At 34.9% G+C, this 21,859-nt stretch overlaps 1 protein-coding gene across 4 annotated transcripts in view; it reads left to right on the top strand.

The window, feature by feature from the left end:
• Positions 1-21,320, top strand: part of LOC100367838 (oxidation resistance protein 1-like) — a 66,030-nt gene extending 44,710 nt beyond the window's left edge. For 2 of the 4 annotated variants that reach the window (XM_085508073.1, XM_085508070.1), the window contains exons 8-16: positions 273-469; positions 1,319-2,542; positions 4,770-4,787; positions 8,797-8,956; positions 9,583-9,745; positions 13,437-13,550; positions 14,043-14,195; positions 14,798-14,967; positions 16,184-21,320. In XM_085508073.1, coding sequence (XP_085364199.1) covers positions 273-469; positions 1,319-2,542; positions 4,770-4,787; positions 8,797-8,956; positions 9,583-9,745; positions 13,437-13,550; positions 14,043-14,195; positions 14,798-14,967; positions 16,184-16,319 — 2,335 coding nt within the window. In that variant the 3' untranslated portion in view covers positions 16,320-21,320. The remainder of the gene's footprint in view (positions 1-272; positions 470-1,318; positions 2,543-4,769; positions 4,788-8,796; positions 8,957-9,582; positions 9,746-13,436; positions 13,551-14,042; positions 14,196-14,797; positions 14,968-16,183) is intronic. The other 2 variants (XM_085508074.1, XM_085508071.1) reach the window with 2 other exon arrangements.
• The last annotated feature ends 539 nt before the right edge of the window (positions 21,321-21,859 follow it).

Below are 21,859 nucleotides of genomic sequence, written 5' to 3'. Positions count from 1 at the left end.
TGGAATATCGTGTGTGGTATACAGATGTTAAATTATGTTCATGTGCACCATGTTTTCTTCACATGTAGTTGCTGTAAGTAAACACCTTATATAGTGTTCCATTATTTTAAAAACATGCAATTTTAATGCATATTTAAAAATATAATAAAAATGAATGAAAATAACTGCATTTTCTGAAAAGCTGGTGGACAATCAAATAACATCTGTAAGTTTCAAGCCTTGAGGTGTTCATTTTTCAATTGTCAAATTAAATTAAACTTGACACTCGTTAGGGAAATCTACCATGCTGCCAATTGTCCGCTAGCAAGGAAGAAAAAGAAAAAAGAAGACAAGAAAGAAGATACTTCTGAAAATAAGGAGAATATTGATGATAAGATCTCCATGAATATGCAGCAGAGTTCACCAGAGGATGGTGAGACACAATGTGATGCTAACACAGAAGAAGATAAAGATGAAGTGTTCTTCCAAGGTAATTGTTACACACCAACTATAACAGAAAAGACTACATTTCTTTTGAGGAGTGTGATCACTTCATGTGACTGTCACGCCCACAGAGACCCAGAAGAGCATTCCATTTTTAAGGGACTTCATTATCCCAGCTCCTGTACACACTCATATCACTGTGTTTAATAGACACATTTCTTGCTCATCATTTTAACCAGTGACTTCATTCTTTGAGTTATCTAAGAAATATTTTGCACAGATAAATTATTTAAAAAAAGAAATATCAAAATATTCAGCCTATTTTGAACCAAAATAAACAAAATGTTATGAAAGTCACTGCGGCTCCCCATTTCTACAAACAATTGTCTTGCATGAATCTAATTTGGTTTTCTGTTCTGTATGCAGTAACACAAATATGCAAATGGCAACTCAAAAAAAAGTCAATAAAAGTATGCACATTTGTGTTATCTCTTCTGTGTTGATAAAAATCCCAATATCTGAAAATAACAAATTTAATGACACAAAATATATCAGAAACGACTAAAATACCATCACAAAGACTAACTAACTTCTATGCACCAACTTTCTTTGTGGTCCAATCGAATGTGGTTGTTTTGTGGCCACTGCTGACGACAGATTTCTAAATCATAATAAAATGTACTTGAATGTTTTTGTAACTGCATCTCTGAGATGACTTCATTCAAATAGTCAAACCTGTGTATAGGGAACACCCAAAACTTCATTGAAAAGGTCTGTTATAGACACATCGGTTTGACTGTATGTTATGATTACAATGCATGTTGTGTTTAAGGTTTGAGTTTGTTTGGTTTATTATTAAACATCTCTAATACTAATATATGTTTTTGTGTTCAAGCTCCTGAGAAGTTATGTGACTGCGTCAGTGAAAATAAATGTAAAGATGAATCAGATCATATCCAACCAGGAAGTAAAAGCCAAATTACAACTAAAGATACTGCCAGTGATGAGGTGGAAAAGTTGTGTAGAACCGTTGCTATAGACTCTGGAGATGGGAATGTTGAGACCAGGGAATCTACAGATACAAAACTACCAGGGACAGCAAAAATACCAGATAAATTGGTTACTGCATCAGCCTCCCTGGTAATGGGTGATGCATCCGTGGAATCTGGGAGTGTCAGTGTGTCTGAAACATTGGAAAATTGTGAAGCAAAAGGAGTGAAACGTGTGGACATAGAAATCCAGGAGGAGGCGTTGGTAGCTGTAGCTGACAAACAACAGATCGTGAAGCTCCAAGATCAGTGTGATATCGGTGAATATGTGGATGACTCAGTAAATAAAGGAAGTGTAGAAAGCGGTATAGCCGAAATGAATGAAACTATGACGACTGACGAAATGTCAGATATAGTTGTGGAAAGTGGAAGAATTAACACGCATGCGACTGTATTCAACGCTGATAACTCAAAACCTGAGGACAAAGCCAAAATGGTTAGTCACCGTAGTAGTAATGATGTAAAACAAGCTGAAACCGACTCTGTAGTGGATGGCAAAGAGGGTGTGTCGGAACTACCCTCAACTGATCCTGTTCCTGTGGATAGTGGCAGTGAAAGTGCTACGCAGCATCCCTTGGCTAGTAACACTAGCAATGTGAAGGGTGTGGAAGATGGGCGTTTTGGTGAGTTCAAAACTCTCGAATTAAGCCCCGATGGTGATGTGTGTGAACAAAAAGCTGAAATAGAGGGTACCACCTGTGATTTGTCATTGTTGAGTGATGTCTCAAAGGACTCGATCACTGAGATTCAATCTGGTGTTTGTAGTGATACGAGCCGAGATGATGATGATGATGATGCTATCAGACCACGTACTAGGAGTTTTGTTGATTTTTCCTCAGGACTCTTCGCTAAGGAACAGGATCCATCCTCGATGGTACCTGACATAACGGAAGTGATACGAGACACCAGCGCCACACAAATGGAGATAGAACGGATAAAAGCCAGCGCCCGACGAGTAAGAATCACTCCTAGAAATCGCAAGAAAAGCGATAGTGATCTTCAACAAGATCGCAAGGAGAGAACTAAAAAACAATTGGAGCGCCTTGCATCATGGGATACTAATTATCACGGTATGTTTGGATATACTGATTAATTGTCTCATTACACTTCAGTGTGCCATATTAATAATCTGATAATCTTCCATCTACAGTTATCTTTCTCCTCATCAAGGCATTTTAATTTTACACACTCATTTAATACACCATTATTGTGTGCTCTCGTGTTCAATACCATCATTGTTAATGACCCCAAAAGGTCACACATCCTGGTACTTTCTAGGGAGATCAATTTCCTGTAACAGCATAAATTTACAATATTAATATTTGTTGAAGTTCACTGACAACTTGAATTTTCTAGAAAAAACAATCACCCATCACCACCAAAAAAAAAAAAAACGGACACAGAAATTGAAATTACAACTGGTAGGTGTGAAACCTTGATGGGTAATGCATGAGGTACTATTGTAACAATGATGCTAGACTAAATGGCACAGTGCTATGGAATTAATGTTATGATATTGCACTCTCTGGTGGAGGTATCTCCATCTTTTCTCTTTGTTAAGTAAAAGATGCCACCACAATGAAGCATTGCCAGTCATTTCTATTCAGTCATGTGGATTATATTGCAAGCTTGTAACTTGGCAAATTTCAGAAGAAGCTGATAGTACCTGTGTACAAAATCTATGACTGTTCAGATGTTGTGTTCAACCTATACATGTACCATGAATTACAAACCAAACAGTATTACATGGAATACCATACTTGCTGTATTAGTAGCGCATACACTTATGTAAATAGCAGTATGTTTTTATGGTCAATTTGAGTAATATTTTAATAATCCAGCATACTGTACATGCAACTGTTGATTTACATGTGTTTCTATTGGATGTGCTTCTAATAGGGCAAATATGGTGTACTCTAAAATGACAAATTTTCACTGGGTTTTAATTTCGCTGATTTAGCATTTCAGGCATATTCAGTGGGTTTTAAATTCACGGTTTTATCATTTAGATAATGTGTTCTATGCTAAATTTTACATATTCAGTGGGTTTTAATTTCGCTGATTTAGCATTTCAGGCATATTCAGTGGGTTTTAAATTCACGGTTTTGTCATTTAGATATAATGTGTTCTATGCTAAATTTTACATATTCACTGGATTTTAATTTAGCGCATTTTCAAGTCAGCGAAATAAGCAAAATTAAAACCCAGTGAATAATTATCCCTTTTACAGTATACGCTGACTGATTATTAAATACTTGCGTCTTCTTGTTTTTTATCCACTCAAAACTACTTTGCTACAGTATCACTGCCGCTTGTTGGTTCATATTTACTTGTCTCGCTTAACTGTGCTGTGTATCATTGTGCTTTTGCTCATTTGGCTTTTGTCAGATTTCGTAGTGTTGTAATTACACATGTGTAGATTCTATAGGAAGTATTCAGAGTCGAAAATAAAACAAAGATAGCAAATTAGGTAGTGGTAAAGATGATACATTTTTGAGTTTTAGCATATCAAATAAATTGAATATTACTAGATAGTTACGTGTAGATACGTCTTTTTGCTATTTTTTGTTAAAGGGCTAATATTTTTTTTTACTTGAGGGGAGTGTCAACTTCTCTTGTAGAGTGTTACATAATGACTAGAAATGTGACAGAATGCTTTTGTGCTTCCAAGTACTTGTTAAATGTCATTAGCCTAGTCCTGAGCATGTTACTTGTCTGCTCTTCAATGCTTGTACAAGTTTGTCAATGCTATTCATGTAAAGTGTGCATTTTTTTTGCCATTCTCAGTCAAACTGCGATGTCTTTGTCACACATGTATGTTTTTATGTGTTTTTGCACTCAACATACCGGTACACATGTGTATGATGTCATTCATGTAAAGGGGAATGGGCTATTCAAGTTTATATAGAAATTTACAAAAAATTGAATTATCATTCTCTTGACCTGTTCCTCAAGTAAAATACTGTAAAATTTCTCGTTTTAGCTTGCATGTTATTTTAACTTAATCAGCTAATCTGTAATTTAGCTAATTAAAGATGTAGAGAGACTGGTATAAATTCTATGCTTGAGCAAATTTCTGTAAAATGACATGTATGGATTTCAAAGTTGTATAGTAGCCCCTCCCTCTTCATCAGACACTAATTATTTCCATGCTTCATTGTCATATATACTTCATAGGTTCAAGGTCAGCATCCCATAATGCACTTTCATTGTCTATGTATATTCACTTTATAAAGAATAACTCTTATATAACTCTAATATTTTCTGTTTTTTTCTACAATTCTTCTTTGCTTGCAGCTAAATCTTTATACAGAGGTAATGTTTTTTGCAATAAAGTAGTACATGTATTATGTATTGATAAAATTCCAACGGAGACAATGCTGGATATTTTGCAGTCAAGTAGATTGAAACTTGTTTTAGAAGGAGCTCTGTCTCCATGTTTTGACCCTGGTTTAAGGCAAAATTGTCATTCGAGCTGCATATGTTTACATGCATATTCAAACACAGTATTGTGATAAACGTAGCTCACTGTCATAACTACGGTACTCTTAAAGGCCCAGGTATACTATAAATACGCTCCTAAACAATAGGGATTATTTCCTTGCTTGTCACGCTGTAGTAAACAGCTCCAGCCAAGCTCCGGTAAAAACGCATTTTCTTGAACTTACAGAACGATTGTGTCGTGCAAATGTGGATGTATGTGACTATGATTATCACAGCAGTCATTATATATAGTATTTATTACAATAAATAGTGTACGAGCTGAGATTTTGGCGAATAAAAGTCAAAAACACGAACCAGGGAAAGGGACGCGCTACTAATCTTGAATAATTAATTACCGTCAATCAAAGTCACATGATGTTGGACCGCCGAAACAGCATGCGTCATAGGCTATGCAAGTGATTAACAACGCTCATTAGCATAGCCACACCTCAATTCACACTTGCCCCGGGCAAGTGAATTGGGCCTTTAATGGCATTGATTACCTGAATGACTCATCACTGATCTGTGTTATGCTATCATTTGGAAACTACAGTAAACACTGCTGTGCATGTAGAAAATCACATTCATTGCTCTTGAAATTAAGCGTTCGAAATTATGATTAATTATTAACTATAACTGAGGGGTATATGAAGATTTGTCTTCCTGATGTGACAACCTTGTCACCGGACACACTTTGAGACTTGGGTTCATGGATTTGGTTTTATCTGTCTGTGTCAAATCACAACTTTGAAACGTATGATCAGAATTGAATAAATGTTTTGGACAAATTGTTCAGTGTAATGTGCAGTGGCTCAGCGGTGAAAAATTGTTGTGGTTTTTTGCATCCATATTGACAACAATTTTCTGATTGTTGAAGTACTAGGTGATTTAGTTTTTTGTCAAACCTTTTCATATTTGGACTTTAAAAGGTTAAAACATTGCCCCCTAACGGAGTTGAATAAAACATGAAAATATATTAAAGCCAAATTAAATCAGTGCGACTGATAAGGAATATTTACAAAGGGATCCAGCCCTCTGTCTTTCAGTACACATGAACAAAGGCTATATACCGGTATATGCGCAGTTAGGATGACACTGTTGCTTAAAATAATAGACAAATAAATCAATATATGCACATAAATGCATTTCTTTGCAAAATATCAGCATTGTGTTGTATCATGGATTCCTTTGTCACCCACCTAACATTATCAGTTGAGAGTTATTGCACATGTTATATTAAAAATCTAGTTGTCAGTCTAGTCAGTCTCACCAGCAGTCTGCTTTGAAAACGGGTATTGTCTGTGTTCCAGTCTATTTTCTGGAGACTTTCTCACAAACAGAAATAGTTATGTTCAGTTTGTACAGATTGTCAAACTGAGGATAGTAGAAACAAAGTATTTGTTGTGTTTGGTTAACTGTCAAATTTTCGCTGCCGGAAATTTCTGTGATTACCATCTGTAATGCTGATGTAATTTCACATCAATTGTATATAGGTTTTGTTTCTCAGAATCATTTGTCTAGTTTCATTTAAGGCTGTTTGTGTCGGTGCAATGTTATAAAATTGACTGTAACTTCCTGTAAACTACAGTGAATTGTTTACTGCTGCATTTTGCAATGTGTTTGCGAGTGTATATCACCTGTAGAATAAAATCAATAGTATCTGATATTATCAAAGATTATAAAAATAATAATTGAGATGTTTATCCACTACTCTAATAATTACTGATTAATAAATTTTCCCTTAAGAGAATGGGTGAAATGTAATATGGCTGTCATCATTCGTTGTCTCCGCATCAGTAGGATGGGTTAGGATGTTTTCAGAGTATAGGAAATGTAGTCCAGCTGTTCTGTGAGAAAGTGAAACAGAATTTCTGATATACTAGTATTTCAAAAAATAGATGTGCGTTCCACTCGATATGAAATGTTTGTGTAATTTAGAAATGCTGAAGGAACTATTCCCTCATCAGAATTCTGATTTATTCAGCTATTTTTGTGCATGGAACAAAATACAAACTGATAATACTATCCAGAGAGGATTACGTTTGTTGATGTACTAAAGGAATTGTTTCGTAACACCTGGAGGGAATTAAAAAAAAAATTCAATTTGATGACCACTATGCTTGAAGATAGATTGACTAGACTGTTCATCTTTGATGTCTACAATATCATTCCATATTCTGTACTAACATTTAAAATTGTTATGTTATCTTATACTTGAATTATTGTTTGTATTTTCCATCAAAAAGTCAATAGTCAGTATACTGTTGTCAGTGACGATGTTTAATCATGGAAAGATAAGGTACTCTATGTAGATAGATAATTGGGTTTGGACATATTCATGTGTTTACTTTGTTAATGCCCATTGCATAAATGCTACCACTTCTATTAAGGAAAGGCAAATTTTAATAAATTTTGCCATTCAGGAAAAAACTCAAAATATTGCAGCAGTAAAGAATTCGCCGGGGACTTTACAGCAAGTCTCAGAAGTAATGGGACAGCAAGTTAGCTAACTTGCTCACTAATTCACCAACCAATGTCCTACAATTTCAATATTACTCTTCATTCTGTCACTAGAAATTTTTTGAAAGAAATTATTTTATTTTATTAATTTAAATTACTTTGTGAGATTTTACAAGACTGAAAAATTTGCAAAATTGTTCATGATGGTCAAATCACTTTGTCAAAACCAAAGTTGTTGGGAATTAGTGAGCTAGTTTGCTAACTTTCTGCCCCAATACTACTTTTAAGACAGGAATCACAGTAACTTTCACAACATTTTTCAGATTAAAAGATAGTGAACATTTCAAGCAATGACAATTTAATGATTTACATTTACACTTATGGTAGAGAAATTAGTGTACTATTTGTTCCTCAAAAGTTCATTTTAGTGTAGTTTGTTTTTGAAAAGCAAGTCTTCTCTAGTTTCACTATGTTTGTTTATGCACTTTGTGTACATTTTTCATTGTCATGTGACTTGTGTGATTACCCATCGTTCCACATTTCCTTTACTGGTGTCATTTCAGATACATGTACATCTTTTACATCGTTAAATCTTGGTGCTCCTGTCATACATTTGTATCTTTTCTGTTTTCTCATTTTTTCAATTTAATCAGGGCTTGAACTTCTTAAAGACATCAACAGTATATACCTCAATGCTCAAAGAGTTTGCCTTGGTGCTCAGAGTTTTCTTATACTGTTCTTATACACAAGGGCAATTTTATCAAATTTTGTCTTGAGCACTCTTAAGTTCGAGCCCTGCAGAGACTGTATACATTTGTATTTGTATCCATGTAATCAAGTGTGCATATAAGCTAAGAATACCTTGTATTGTTATGCTGGATATCACTGGGTTTGAGTGCCATTGCTATTTTTGGTGCAATAGCGCCCTCTAGTGTCACAAATGCCTAGTCTTGTTTAATGCAATGCATTGAATCATGGGATAGAGTTTTGCTCCATGCCTTCACACTGCCGTGGCTTCTTGGGGGACATTTTATGCTGATGTATAACATACATACTGCCAAGGACATATTAAGTAAGAAAAACGCAAGAGAAAGATGGAAAATGAAATCTTGTAATTATTTATGGTAGTGCACCAGCTAATGCTTTCCTTGTGGGAGATTTGGTGCCTGCTTAGGAGACATATCATTCCCAGTACAGTATCTCTAATTGGTATTAAGTTGCCTGATTAATAAGTCCAGTCATTCATAACGAGTAGCAGACTTGAGTCTATATGTATATGTATACTTGGACTTGAGATGTAGTATTCTCAAGCTTCTGTGTCGTTTTAAGTTTTGTTCAGCAAGAGATGTGTTATTTCATCTACCAATTGTTGACATTTCAGAATTACTCTTACGGCCAAAACGTATGAATGAGCCACCATTGTACCTGTGTTTAAAAGTAGGTCAGCCAATGAAGAAAACTTTTACTGAATCAAGTGCTATTGAGTCTTATAGCATTAAAACAAAGAAACCGGAGTACTGGTTTGCTGTACCAAAAGATCGGTAAGATGGTCATTTGTTTAACTAAGGATTGGTTTAACAAAAGTTTTTAATTGGACTTCAGTGTTCTCAAAACTTAATATTGTATGAGAACTGCCATCATTGGATTGTCTGTGTTTTGGAGCATACTACTGAAGTCTTTAGAATCTGAAATATAGACTGGAAGTCAAATTTGACCTATTTTGGTTCTTAAACAGTATGTTATGTATGGAAAACTGTAAAATTATTTGCTTTGTTCAGTTTTGTGAAATATCTTTTTGAGAGTTCGTACATTTTTGGGCATGCAAATTGTGTCATACATCACTGCATGCTGGCAGTCATGGCAGTAACAACCAATCATACCTACTTAAATTTTGATATTTACATTTCATAAGTTCATTTGGTGAACATGAGTTTGTATTGACCTCAGAACACTAGATTCTAGACGTTACATAGGCACAGACCCAAGAGCACTGTAGATTCTAGGCATTCGTGTAGCATAGGCTCAGAACACTGGATTCTAGGCATTCGCATAACATAGGCACAGACCTCAGAGCACTGTAATCTCTAGGCAGTCGTATAACGTAGGCACAGACCTCAGAACACTAGATTCTAGGCTATATATGTAACTTTCACTTTTTGTTTTCCAGAGCTGATCATTTATATGCGTTTTTTGTACAATGGTCTCCCAATATTTATGGTAAAGAAGACCCTGATGCCAAAGAAATGGGTTTTGTTGTGCTTGAAGAAGAAGATGCTCCAATGGAAATTGTTGAAGATTTCTTTAATGATCCTGTTTCCAAAGACTGGGAGGTAAGTTTATGTTAAACAAACCTTAGGTTATTTGAGTGTGTTTGCTATTCCCGTTACGGTCTTCTCACCTTAAGTAGACATCATGCTCAATGGCAAACTACTATATGTGAATAACATTGGCCATTGCACAGGAAACGACACTCTATTTTGCTCTAGGCATTATGTCTGTGTTAGAAACAGATTACGTCAGTTTGGTGTACTATTAATACTATTAATCAAAATTCGCTGATTATGCATTATACCATAATGAGTGTGTACCAATTTTGTGAGTTTAGGGAAATTCCAATTTTGTAGCAATAAGAATTTAACTGGGCTTTTACACAGTGACTTTCATCAAATAATGTGAGGTCCAATGGTTAACGTGTCAGCCCAACATTGTGAATATTGCTAATTTGACTCAGTGATTGGCTGCCTGCTTGCTAGGCTTGCAGCATTCATGGTTGGAAATAAGGTGTTCAGTTGGAGAGAAGGTGAAGCTGTTGATTCTGTTCTTGTCCTCAGTACACATAACAAATAATAATATCCTTGTCACAATGAATAGCTTAATAAATAAATAAATATTGTCATTCAAAATGTACTTAAAGTTATCAAATCAAAAACAAATTACAGAGTTCACATGAGTTGATAGGATGCTTTACCAAAGCTACACTTTTAAATAGATTTCACTTCATAGTATAGAATAATCAATTATTTGATTCTGAATTCTTTGTCATTCCTGTTATTTCTAAAAAAAATATTGGTTAAAAGTAATGTCATGTAATTCATAGAATAGGTATCTGACTCACCTAACACTATGTCATGCTAGGGGTTATCAGTGTTAATGTAGGAGAGCGAAGGTCAGGTTTGGTAAAATGCATGAACAAATGGAAAAAAAACATGTCATTATGCTTATCAGCTTTAAAAAACGACATATACTTGTAGTTTCTTCCAGCAAGCTTTCACAATATTTTAATGAGTGTGATTGCTTAGACCCTGTGTACCATGAGAAGTAGTACATGTGTTTTGTTGATAAGACGAATTGTCATTTCGCTGATATGATTTGCGGGCCAGTTACGAGGTCTTAGGTCAAGCTGATCATATTTTTGTTCCAAATATAGTTTTGGCAGCCTTTGTACTTTAGGTGTCTGCTTCAATGTGTTCTCGTTCTAATCTTTGTGGGATAGTTTTGGAATGTATCTTTGTTTCACAAAAAAAAGATGACAGTAGTAATACGGGTGAAAATGGATCCATAGATGTGATAGAACAGTTGGAGCTACAAGAAGTAGCTACGTACAACTGTCGAGAAGTGGACCTTGTGCGTCAAATGACGGTAAAGTGAGATGGTCAAATAACCTTCGACCTTGGATTATTGGATTTTCGATGTTATTTTATTTTTTCATTTGGTTAAAAACTTTGAAGGTTTACAAACATAGTCTAGAAAATAGGGTGGGAAAAGATTGTTGAGGCACATTTTTAAGGGAGTAAATTTTACAATTCAAACTGAAACAAGATTTCTATTGGGTGGTTGAATAACACTGGAACATTTTTAAATGAAATTGCACTCTGCATGTTGATTGACTCAACTTCAATTGGCATTGGAATTTATAAAGATATATGAAACTGAAGGGGAATACCTTCATTGGGCTGAGAGTAGCTAATCTTACCTTTGTTGCAATACTAGTCAAATGAGTGATTAACAAACTAGCCTTGCTATGTTTTGCATAAAATTTGTTTAGAAGTTTAGATGAAGCGCATATTTAATTTGAACTATACTTAGTTTATTTTTCAACAGTAAGCAAACATGGAACAGTAATGTTTGACAATTGATGTAACAATGAATAATACTAGTCACGACATTTTTTCTATGTTTTCTCAACATTGAATAACAAATGTAACTAATAGAACCCTGTCAAAAATCTACTTTCAAATTTACACCAATGATTTACAAGACAAGGAGAGATGTGAATTGTCTGTTTTTTGCAAAAACAATTTCTTGTCATGGAATAATGGCTCGTCAAAGATGTTAACATGGACTTTGTAACATTTAGTGTCTCCCATAAATTTGTTCGGATATCATGGATTTAGTTGTTTTGGCAATTAGTCTTTCATGTGATAAGTGACTATGTATGTTCAAATCCATATTTAGGCTTTCAAACAATATATGGTGAATGAAAGTTTTGTATAAGTTAACAGACATTGAATTCATCAGAAAAATGTCATGACACATTTTCGCTTGCTTAGCTTACTGATGATTCATTGTTATGCTGCAAAGCACAAATCTGACCATCTACTGCATGTAAAGTTTATTCATCATGCTCTGAGTGTTATCAGTGAAGAATTCACATAAATTTAGAATGCATTTCAGTATGATATTCACAGTTGTAATTTGCTAAAAAATGGACAGGTTTTTAATATTTTAACAGTTAAATATGCAGGTTTACAGGATCCCACATCAGAAGTGTTACTTGTACACTGATTAGCGACATTATAATCACCTTTGTTCCAAGTCTACATGTAGTAAGAATGAGTGATTAAAGCACGGTAGTCGTCGCGCTGCGCATGTGCAACATTTGTGTTGATAAACATTGATTTTCCCACAATCCAATGCGCTCTTCAAATGGAAATCAAAAGTATAAGGTTAGACCTGGGCGCGTCTTGCACTGATTACCGCCGATGACTTCTTCGATACCTTCCAATAACATGAAAATTGCTTAATTAAAGCTTGGAAATGTCTCATTTCGTACTAGTTGATCTGCGCAACAGTCAAGTCGCCATCTTTGTTTATATGAGACCCATATATCTCGCACATGCGCAGCGCAACGACTACCGCGCTTTAATATTCTCTTTGATTTAATTATTGAGTGCAGTTACAATCCAGTGAATAATTTACAGGAATGTTCAAGCCCTATCTGGAATAGAACTTTTACTCCTAAATTTGAGACTCTTGTATTACATCGGGTATACAATTATAGAACTACTCCATTTGTATTTATTGTATGTTGAATGTTGACATACACTTACAGTGCAGAGACTCTGTCAACACTTGTGCGTACTGTTAGAGTGACAAATGTTTGATTTGTTACTGTCATATTGAACATCAAAACAGCAACATTACCAGCTACCGCAAGTTGCTGACTGGTTTGCAATGCGTGTCTCAAGATCATTACTTGATTAGAACAGCTTAGTTCAAACAACTTTTCTGAGATTGTGCTGTTGAATCAAGTGTCCTGACATTTCATACTGTGTCAGTACATACATGGTGTTTGAACAACTTTGCCATTTATTGTGTAGAAATTTATATTATCGTGTCAGAGTCGCCAACTATTAGTTAGACGTCTGCTGTTGAGGTTGGCAGTCTCTGTTAAAGCAGAGCGAGTGTCACCTGTACACAGGTGAGAATTGAGTCAGCACACACTGAAGACACAAAGGCTCATGGGTAAAAGCTTATTTGTAAACAACACGCTATGGTCATCTACCACATGTGCAGTTGGCGACTCCACAAACTTGTTAAAACGGGAAGTCGTGTGATAACAATGCACATTACAAACGCAAAGGCTCATAGGTAGACGCTTGTTTGTAAACAACAGCACACTATGGCTGTTAGCCGCATGTGCAGGTGACGACTTCCTCCCTTTAATTTTAAAGTGTTTAGAGTAAGACAAAACAGTGTACCTTTCTCTGAATATAACGTTTATGTATTGTGTGATCACAGATTGTAACAATTGAAGAAGCTAAAAGAAGACTGTCCTTACTTGAAGGGGAAGAGTTACCATTGCCAGAATTGATTGGGAAATGTAGTTTATTAAGTACTGAACAGATCAGTAAGGTAAGTTTAAATCATTTGTACAATCATAGACCTGATACAACTCGGTTATATACTGTAAAACATGTTGAAAAAGTGACATACTATTTTAGCAAATTGTGGTAAAATGACATAATAGCGAAATGTTGATTCAGCGAATCTCTCTCGTCTTTGTTGATTTCCTGTTTTCACAATACCTGCCAAAACAAATGCTCTGTTATTTACCTCCGTAAAAACAAAGAAACTGTCAAGTGTAATAACGGAAGCGATCCAGATTATTACGTTTTCTGTGTTTATAAAGTGTGTGTGTAGAGAAAAAGACGTTGTTTGGCCGCCATTTTGAATTTATAATGAAGTTATTAGCGACATCTTAAATTAGCGAATTGGTTCTCTCGCTAAAAAAAATATGTCAGTGTAGGTATAGCAACACTGATCTCACTTAACTACTTTGACTGACTTCTCACTATACATGATATCACTCATCCTGTGTTTTCTAAAGTCTGTTGTTTTTTTTAGCTTATTTGTCATTTGCCACCTCGTGTTGAGGGATACAGCTGGGCCTTGATCTACAGTACTTACGAACATGGTTTTAGTTTAAAGACGCTGTATCGTAGTATGAATGGCTATGATTCCCCAGTCCTGCTGATCATCAAGGATTCCAAGGATAATGTGAGTTAAAATTATTAAATAATATCTTATTGCTCTTAATAACAACAATCTCTGGTGTCTCAATAAAAAACTTGAGAAGGAAGAAATTAATTGAGACTAATGGATTTGAGTTTTAGGTTTGCTTAAAGGGATCAAAATTAATAAATTTGGCTGCCTGTTTTTAGAGCTGGTAGTCCCATAATAATATTCAGTAGTTCATCCCATCTGGTGACAGACATGCAGAAAAGTATTGATAGAAATAAATAAATAAATAAATAAATGTCACTTTGCACAAATTGATTGGACACCATTGGTTCACTTAAAAAAAAAAATGGTAAATTTCTAGTAGTCCAGACGGGCTACTAATTTTGAAAAATTGTAGCACCAGGTTTGACAAGTATGTGCCTTGTGCTACTGGTGATTTTTGAGCCCTGGCCTGGTGCTGTGTTCTTTGGCATATAACTTTTAGAGGTTTTAAAGGTGCATTCCTGGTAGAGCAATATTTACAATTACAATAATTATCTTCTTTCATAAAAAATGTTTTTCCTGTATATGAGCATTAGAGGGCGCTGTGAGTTGTGCTGTTGATTTTAAATATATTTGTTTGTGTTTGTTTTCTCCAGTTATTTGGTGCATTGATATCCACCCCTATCAGAGTGAGTGATCATTACTACGGCACAGGAGAAACATTTCTTTATAACTTGACACCAGAATTCAAGAAATACTCATGGACTGGTTCCAACAACTTCTTTGTCAAAGGAGATTTTGACAGTTTAGCGATTGGAGGTGGAGAGTAAGTATAAGTAGGGCTCAACCAATTTTAAACCGGTTAACAGTTTATCCTACGGTAAAGAGCAAGAGGGGAGGGTAAACTGATTATTAAGGTAGAAGCATAATTGAGAAAGTTGGTCATAAATCGCATGACAGTGTTTATTGGTCTGTTAGGTAAACTCATGAAGCTATTGTTCCATGGCACCGTGAAATAGCATTCTTTTATGTATTCCAGTGATGTATTAAATTAAGCTAGTGACCTCCAACCAAATGAATAAATTCTGAGTATTACCATTCATGAGTAGACTTCTATTTTAAAGGAAAACCATGATCACCTTGGACATTCATATCATAGTCTGTTGTATATTCTTGTGACAAATGAAAACCATCTATGTCTTCCAACCCAGTGTGTTCCAAAATACCAAATGCTCTGCCCCTGTAGTAACACTACTGCTTGGTACTGTAAAACCATTTCTTTTCACTGGCATTTAATTCAACTTTTGATATTTTGAGCACTTTTCTTGAATTTACCAAGGAAATAATGTGTTCTATTGTTATTTTACATTTGAATATCAGTGAATATAGCTGAATTAAAACCCATTGAATAATTAATGCATTCATAGTACTTTATTGGTATAGCTTCATTGGGGAATTAGTACCTTAAACCCTTAACCTACTTGTTGATCACTGGCAGTAGTTCTATCCTTGATCAGGGATGTGGATATATCAAGATTGAATTTCTTCAAAAGAAGCTCATTTTTGTTGTTGTTGATGTTCCACATCATTATGCTGCATGTGACCCATTTCAAGCACATCATAGTGCTGTAAGCAGTGTGCCCTCTAACTTGCAGTCATTTGTGACTTTTGTGAGTCAAAAGAAAAAAATAGAATGGTGGATAGCATTGTTAAAACACATTGCGTAGCAACATATTGGGTTTGATTTGTGACAGGGTAGGGGGGATGTACAATAGTTTGGTGTCTTCCCTTTCATCAGTTAGCGATTTTTAAAAGATTCTAAGCGACATCTAATCTTTAGTAATATTTTTTTTTTTTAATCAAGTTTTTGATTGCAAAAATGACACATTAAAATGGCTTAGATGGCACACTTGATTTGAGTACTTGCAAGATGTTGAGGCATCAAGTTCACAAAAACTCACTCATGAATTACCATTTTGTTTTTATCTTTCAATGAGATGTATTCCATTGTGATTGAATAATTATTATCTTTTTATTCACAGTGGCTATTTTGGATTATGGTTGGATGGGGACATCTACCATGGAAACAGCCATCCATGCCAAACGTTTAACAATGACTGCCTATCAGAACATGAAGACTTTGTAGTGGAAGGCTTAGAAGCATGGGGTTTTGTCTAATAATTGACACTGATATATCAAATGATAAAGACATCAACAAGATTGTGCATTGCATAACCGTGCGAAGACGCTTTAAACATTCTATCCGTTATGTGTTTTTGTGCAGGTTGCCGGTAAACCAGGTTGCATGTCTTATACCGCAGAGAGTTGGAACAGGGGAGAAAAAAGTCTTGACTAAAATATAATTTATGAACTTGAATAATTCATTCTGTTCAATGAAATTTATTGTTTTCTTCATCTTTCAGTTATTCTACAAGACTAAAATGCTTATTATTAATGAGAAATATGGTTTTATTGAATTTTCTGCCAGTCAATGCAATCCTTCTGTTCTGAGTTTGTCTGGTTTAATCATCAGTGCAGTTATCTACTGGCGACATAAAGTTTTCATGATTAATGTGACTGACAATTCACCTTATGTCTGAGGAATTTAAATATATACAAATGTGCCAACCACTCAAATACACTGCTTTTGATTGGTGGAATAGTTAACAGTAAGATGATACTCAACCAATGTTTTGCTTAATTTGCATATTGACTATTTGCATAATACCGGTAGGAGAGTTTGTGCGACTAAACTAGGCTTTCCATGGGGTTGCTCAGCTGAACAAAAGTAACATGCAATTTAATGCGGCAGTTTTTAATTTCAAGTTACTTATATTTGTCAATAGGCTGTTTCAGTTGTTTAATATCCACAGATCAGAATGTATTTATCAACACTACTGTTTTAATTTGAGTTTCAAAACATGCTAATATGATCAACTGATGATTTCCACTTTGCGGTAGCATGTCATTTTGTGGGTTTCATTGTGTCTGCATTTCAGTTCATTGTATGCTTGCATGCTGACTTAGGTGTCATTCAATTGAATGCACTATAAATACCAGAATTGGCTCCATTTTTCTTTAAAATCTGTCAATATTGAAACCTCTAAATTGTGATGTAAAATCACAGTTAAACAAGCACTGATTTGAAACAATTTTAGGTCATTCACATTGCATCGTTCAGCACCAAGAAAACAATGCTTATAATGTCATGATTGATATGAGACAGTGGTACACTCCGTGTCAGAGTGCATTTAAAGCTCAGCAAGTCATCTGAAGTGATAGCATGGAACCATCATAGTGAATATATATATACATACTAATTACTACTGCATTGCATTCTCAGGAAGAAATCTACTATGTGTTTTTACACACAAATACTTCCAGTAGATCACAACTGTACTTACAGTAGTTTTAGAGAGCATGTCATTGTTAGGTTGGTCATTTTGAAAGAAGTGTTAGATAGCGGTCAGTTGTATCCACTGATGAGATGTGGATGTGGATATGCCAAGCAGTGAGCTGATAGAATTGGGTGTTGGAATTGTAGGTTAGGGGGTCTGTAAATAGTGTGAAGTAGTTGTAGTTAGGGGGTCTGTCACAAACATTTGTTTTACAATTGTCTTCTCATCTGATGGTATATGCAACCAACATTCAATCGTAAATTCTAGTCAGTTGTGAAGATACATGTATGTACTAGCCTAGGGTGCCCTTCTTCAGACATTATTAACCTAACCAGTCACTTTTTAAAGTAGTTTACAACCACTTGTCTAGATAGACATTTTTGTAGAATTTTGTTACCAATTTTGGTGAACTCCTAACCTAGACAGGCCTAAGTAGACTTCATTGTGGGAGCTTTCTGGACGAAAACTACATGTACATTGAAGTTGTTTGCCAATCTAGGGAGACTACTTCATGGAAGTTGTTTGCCAATCTAGGGAGACTACTTTTCAGCCTCTTTCAGCTCAGGATTGCATATCGATATTTATGTGGTGTAAATGGTATGTAAATTCCAACATTGTTGTATGTATGATAATTATTACCAGTCTTCAAAGGAAATACCTAATTTGAATTAACCTTTTCACCACCACCAGACTTTCTCGCCCAAATTTTTCAGCACTTTTTTTTTATATTCTTCAATGTTTTTGGAAATGAACCCTAATTTTGGAGCCAACAGACAAAATTTGAGTCAATTTGAATTTTTTACTCAAAAATGGCTATTTTTCTTCCAATCACCAAGGAAAGTGCATAAAAGAGTATAAATGGAACAATTTTTGTGATGAAAAGAAGGAACTAATGGTGAAAAAAAGTTAAGGAATCGTTTCATTCACACTTGTGGTTTTGCCTGTCGTCATGAAGTTCACATGTATGTGATTCAAATGTCAGGAGATAACCAATGTCTACTATAGTCTGTAATGAGGGAACTTATAACAATCCTCCTGCTTGTCGTCACAAGTGCAACCAGAGGTGTTTGTGGGCCATGTAATCTGAATAATGTAAACTTATAGTTACTGAAATCTTGTTAGGTCACATTTGCATATTCATTAACTTGCTATTAACCATCACAAGATTTTTCACTGAGTGTGACACATTCTTTGATTGTCAAACTTACATTTAACATCACAATGATTTTATCCAATAAGAAGTATTTTGTTAATCAGAATGTCTATTTGAAACACACTTTTCTATTGGAAGTTTAATGTTATTTGCAGTCGTATATAAAACTATTTCTGATTGGGTAATGATTTTCAACAGACCTGGCCATGTACTCCACCTGAATGTTCTCCATAAAAACATATTAATGACTGTTCCTATGTGTAAATTGTCTTGAAATCTCAGTACTAAGTCTTGATTAACTGCTGTTTCCGCTGATGTAACTGGTGTGTTGTCATGACAATTCATAAATTGACTTTCTAATCTCCTGTACAAATTTGGTTGGTGTGTTAAATGTGAAGTTTTATACCTAACAATTTCTTGACGTTGGTGGCGCTATATACATTCTGCATGCTGACGACTCACCTGCAGGTTGTATCCTTTTCATCACAGTCTGGTTTACAAGTTTATAAGTAATTGTTATTGTACCTCACAATTCCCCAAAATGTTGCGATGTTGATTTATGTGGTGTAATGAAAGCTCATTCATGCAGGTTACTTTGTTGCAATAGTTTCAGTGTATTTATTTTTCTGTTATATTAAAAAAAAAATGTATTATGTCGATTATAATGATTACGCACAGTTTACTTTTCATTCCTGGTGAGACACATACCGTAATTACAATTATTTGGTGTATTTAAAAAAAAAAAGTAAAGGATATTTTTATTTAGCAATTTACATGTACTTACCATGCATAAATGAGAAATTCATAGTTTATGTACTGGTATCTGACATTTACTTTATTTCATGGTTATGAAAACAGAAAAAAAGGTCCATTGAACTTCACAATACATTGCAGTGTTTCTTTGCAACTTTATTTGTATGCAATTTTCAGTGAAATCACTTACTTGAGCTGTGACATCACTTACTTGAGCTGTGACATCACTTACTTGAGCAGTGACATCACTTACTTGAGCAGTGACATCACTTACATGAGCAGTGACATCACAAACTTGAGCAGTGACATCACTTACTTGAGTAGTGACATCACTTACATGAGCAGTGACATCACTTACATGAGCAGTGACATCACTTACATGAGCAGTGACATCACTTACATGAGCAGTGACATCACTTACATGAGCAGTGACATCACAAACTTGAGCAGTGACATCACTTACATGAGCAGTGACATCACAAACTTGCTCAGTGACAACAACTTGCAGCAGCTTTTTAGAAGACCTATTTAGTCTTGTACTTTCAAAATAAATAATTATAACTTAAATTCTTTTCTCAAGTTTTGATGCATGTTTCATGTATAAAATTAATCAATGAATTTCCAAAAACAAAAATTGATGCTGTAATTTGTGAAAAATATCCACTTTTCCCTTCATATTTCATTTTGCAATATTCCATATTTGCTGAATTTTAAAATTTATTTTTTGTCATTCTTGTACGAAAATGTAATAGACAGCACAAGACAGATTTATTGGCTTGCCAGATATTTCAGTTATGCCAAAGGCTTCAGAATTAGTCTGTGAAATTGATAAGCCTTTATTTTTCGTGCATTTTCCCTTTAAATTTGTATGTAAAAATTTGAGATGTTTAGAAAGAAATTACTGTGATAACCAGTCATTTAAATGAGTGTTTTATTTCTCACTGTTGTCTCTGTGACTTTCCAATCAAATGGTTCTAACATCTGAGATTATATGGCTTACCAATTAACCTTTTCACCACCAGACTTCCTCATCCAAATTTTTCTGCATTCTTTTCTTATATTCTTTAATATTTTCGGAAATGAACCAATAATTTGAAGTCAACAGACAAAATTTGAGTCAATTTTTAGTTTTTACTCAAAAAAATTGGATATTTTTGTCCCAATCTTCAGAAGGAAAGTGCAGACTATAAACTATGTTGGGAATTTCTGATGAAAAAGGGAACTGGTGATGAAAAGGGTAATGATACATGAAAGCAAGGCTGTGAAAATCATGTGTCGTTTTGAGTAATGTCACCACACACTGAATATGTGTGCTTGTTAGGGTAGACCAAAACCCAGCTCCCAGTCTGTTCTACCTTTTGACACTTGTATTGATGAAGATTGTCACTGCTGCCATATACTGCCAAGAGTATATTTGCATAGTGCCTGGTAACATTGAGTCAAAGCATATATACATGACAGAACTTTATACATCAAAAAAAAAAAAACTGTCAACAAACAAGCTTCTTCCTGATTGGCTTAACTGTTATGTGTTAATGTTGGGTAGCCAATCAGGCAGGATCTCTTGAATAGCTTTGCATTGACTCATAACTTTGTGTCTCCTTACCTGACCATGAACTTTGTAAATTGAGATGTTGTCGTTTCATAGAAAGTATAATTTTAATGCACATTTATTGGGTGCTATTCAATTTCATGTTTTCGGACAGAGATGATTGAGTTAAGTAATGATTGTATCGATTACACATAATTCTTTTTTCTACTTGTGTTGACAAGTTACAATTTTGTGTTATGGACCTACTGTTTAACTTGCAGAGTATAGCCATTCAGCTGTCTGTAATGTAATCCGGACATGTGTAAATAAACCAGTGAAATGTACATGTTGTCTGTTTCATTTATTGTATAAGAACTGCAGAACTTTTGTTCGTGACTACTGTAGAATACTTTAATTCCGCTTGGAGGTTATTTTCGCTGAATCCCATTACGTCATACTGCTCCAAAGGATAGTCTGGTGAACTCATACAGCGGCGCTTTCAATTCGAATGAAACGGAAGTGAGAGCGCCACCAGTGTTTGGGATGTACATAATTCGGGGAAATTCGAAAAAGAAAAACATGTTTAATATTCGGTTGGCCGTGAATTGTAGAGGAAATAGCGTATTTTTTAAAAATTTCCATATTGTAAATAGAAAATGACAAAAGTCATAAATAATATTCCCCAAACCAATAGAATTTTGAACATCACCTTTTTTACTCCGTCGTGCCGCGTCCTGATCGATATGGACTCGTAGTGACGTATACAACGCGTGTAAAATATATTGTTTATATTAAATTCTAACGCGCTGCGCGACGACCACCGCCTTTAAAAAGCTGACAATCTTAGGGAGCAAATCACACAAATAGTTGAGCATATAAGGCA

The sequence above is a fragment of the Saccoglossus kowalevskii genome, chromosome 14 (genome assembly GCF_978046115.1).
Source record: "Saccoglossus kowalevskii chromosome 14, keSacKowa6.1, whole genome shotgun sequence".
Classification (NCBI taxonomy): Eukaryota; Metazoa; Hemichordata; class Enteropneusta; family Harrimaniidae; genus Saccoglossus; species Saccoglossus kowalevskii.
The sequence above is the reverse complement of the archived record's forward strand: the minus strand, read 5'-3'. Positions and strand labels throughout refer to the sequence as shown.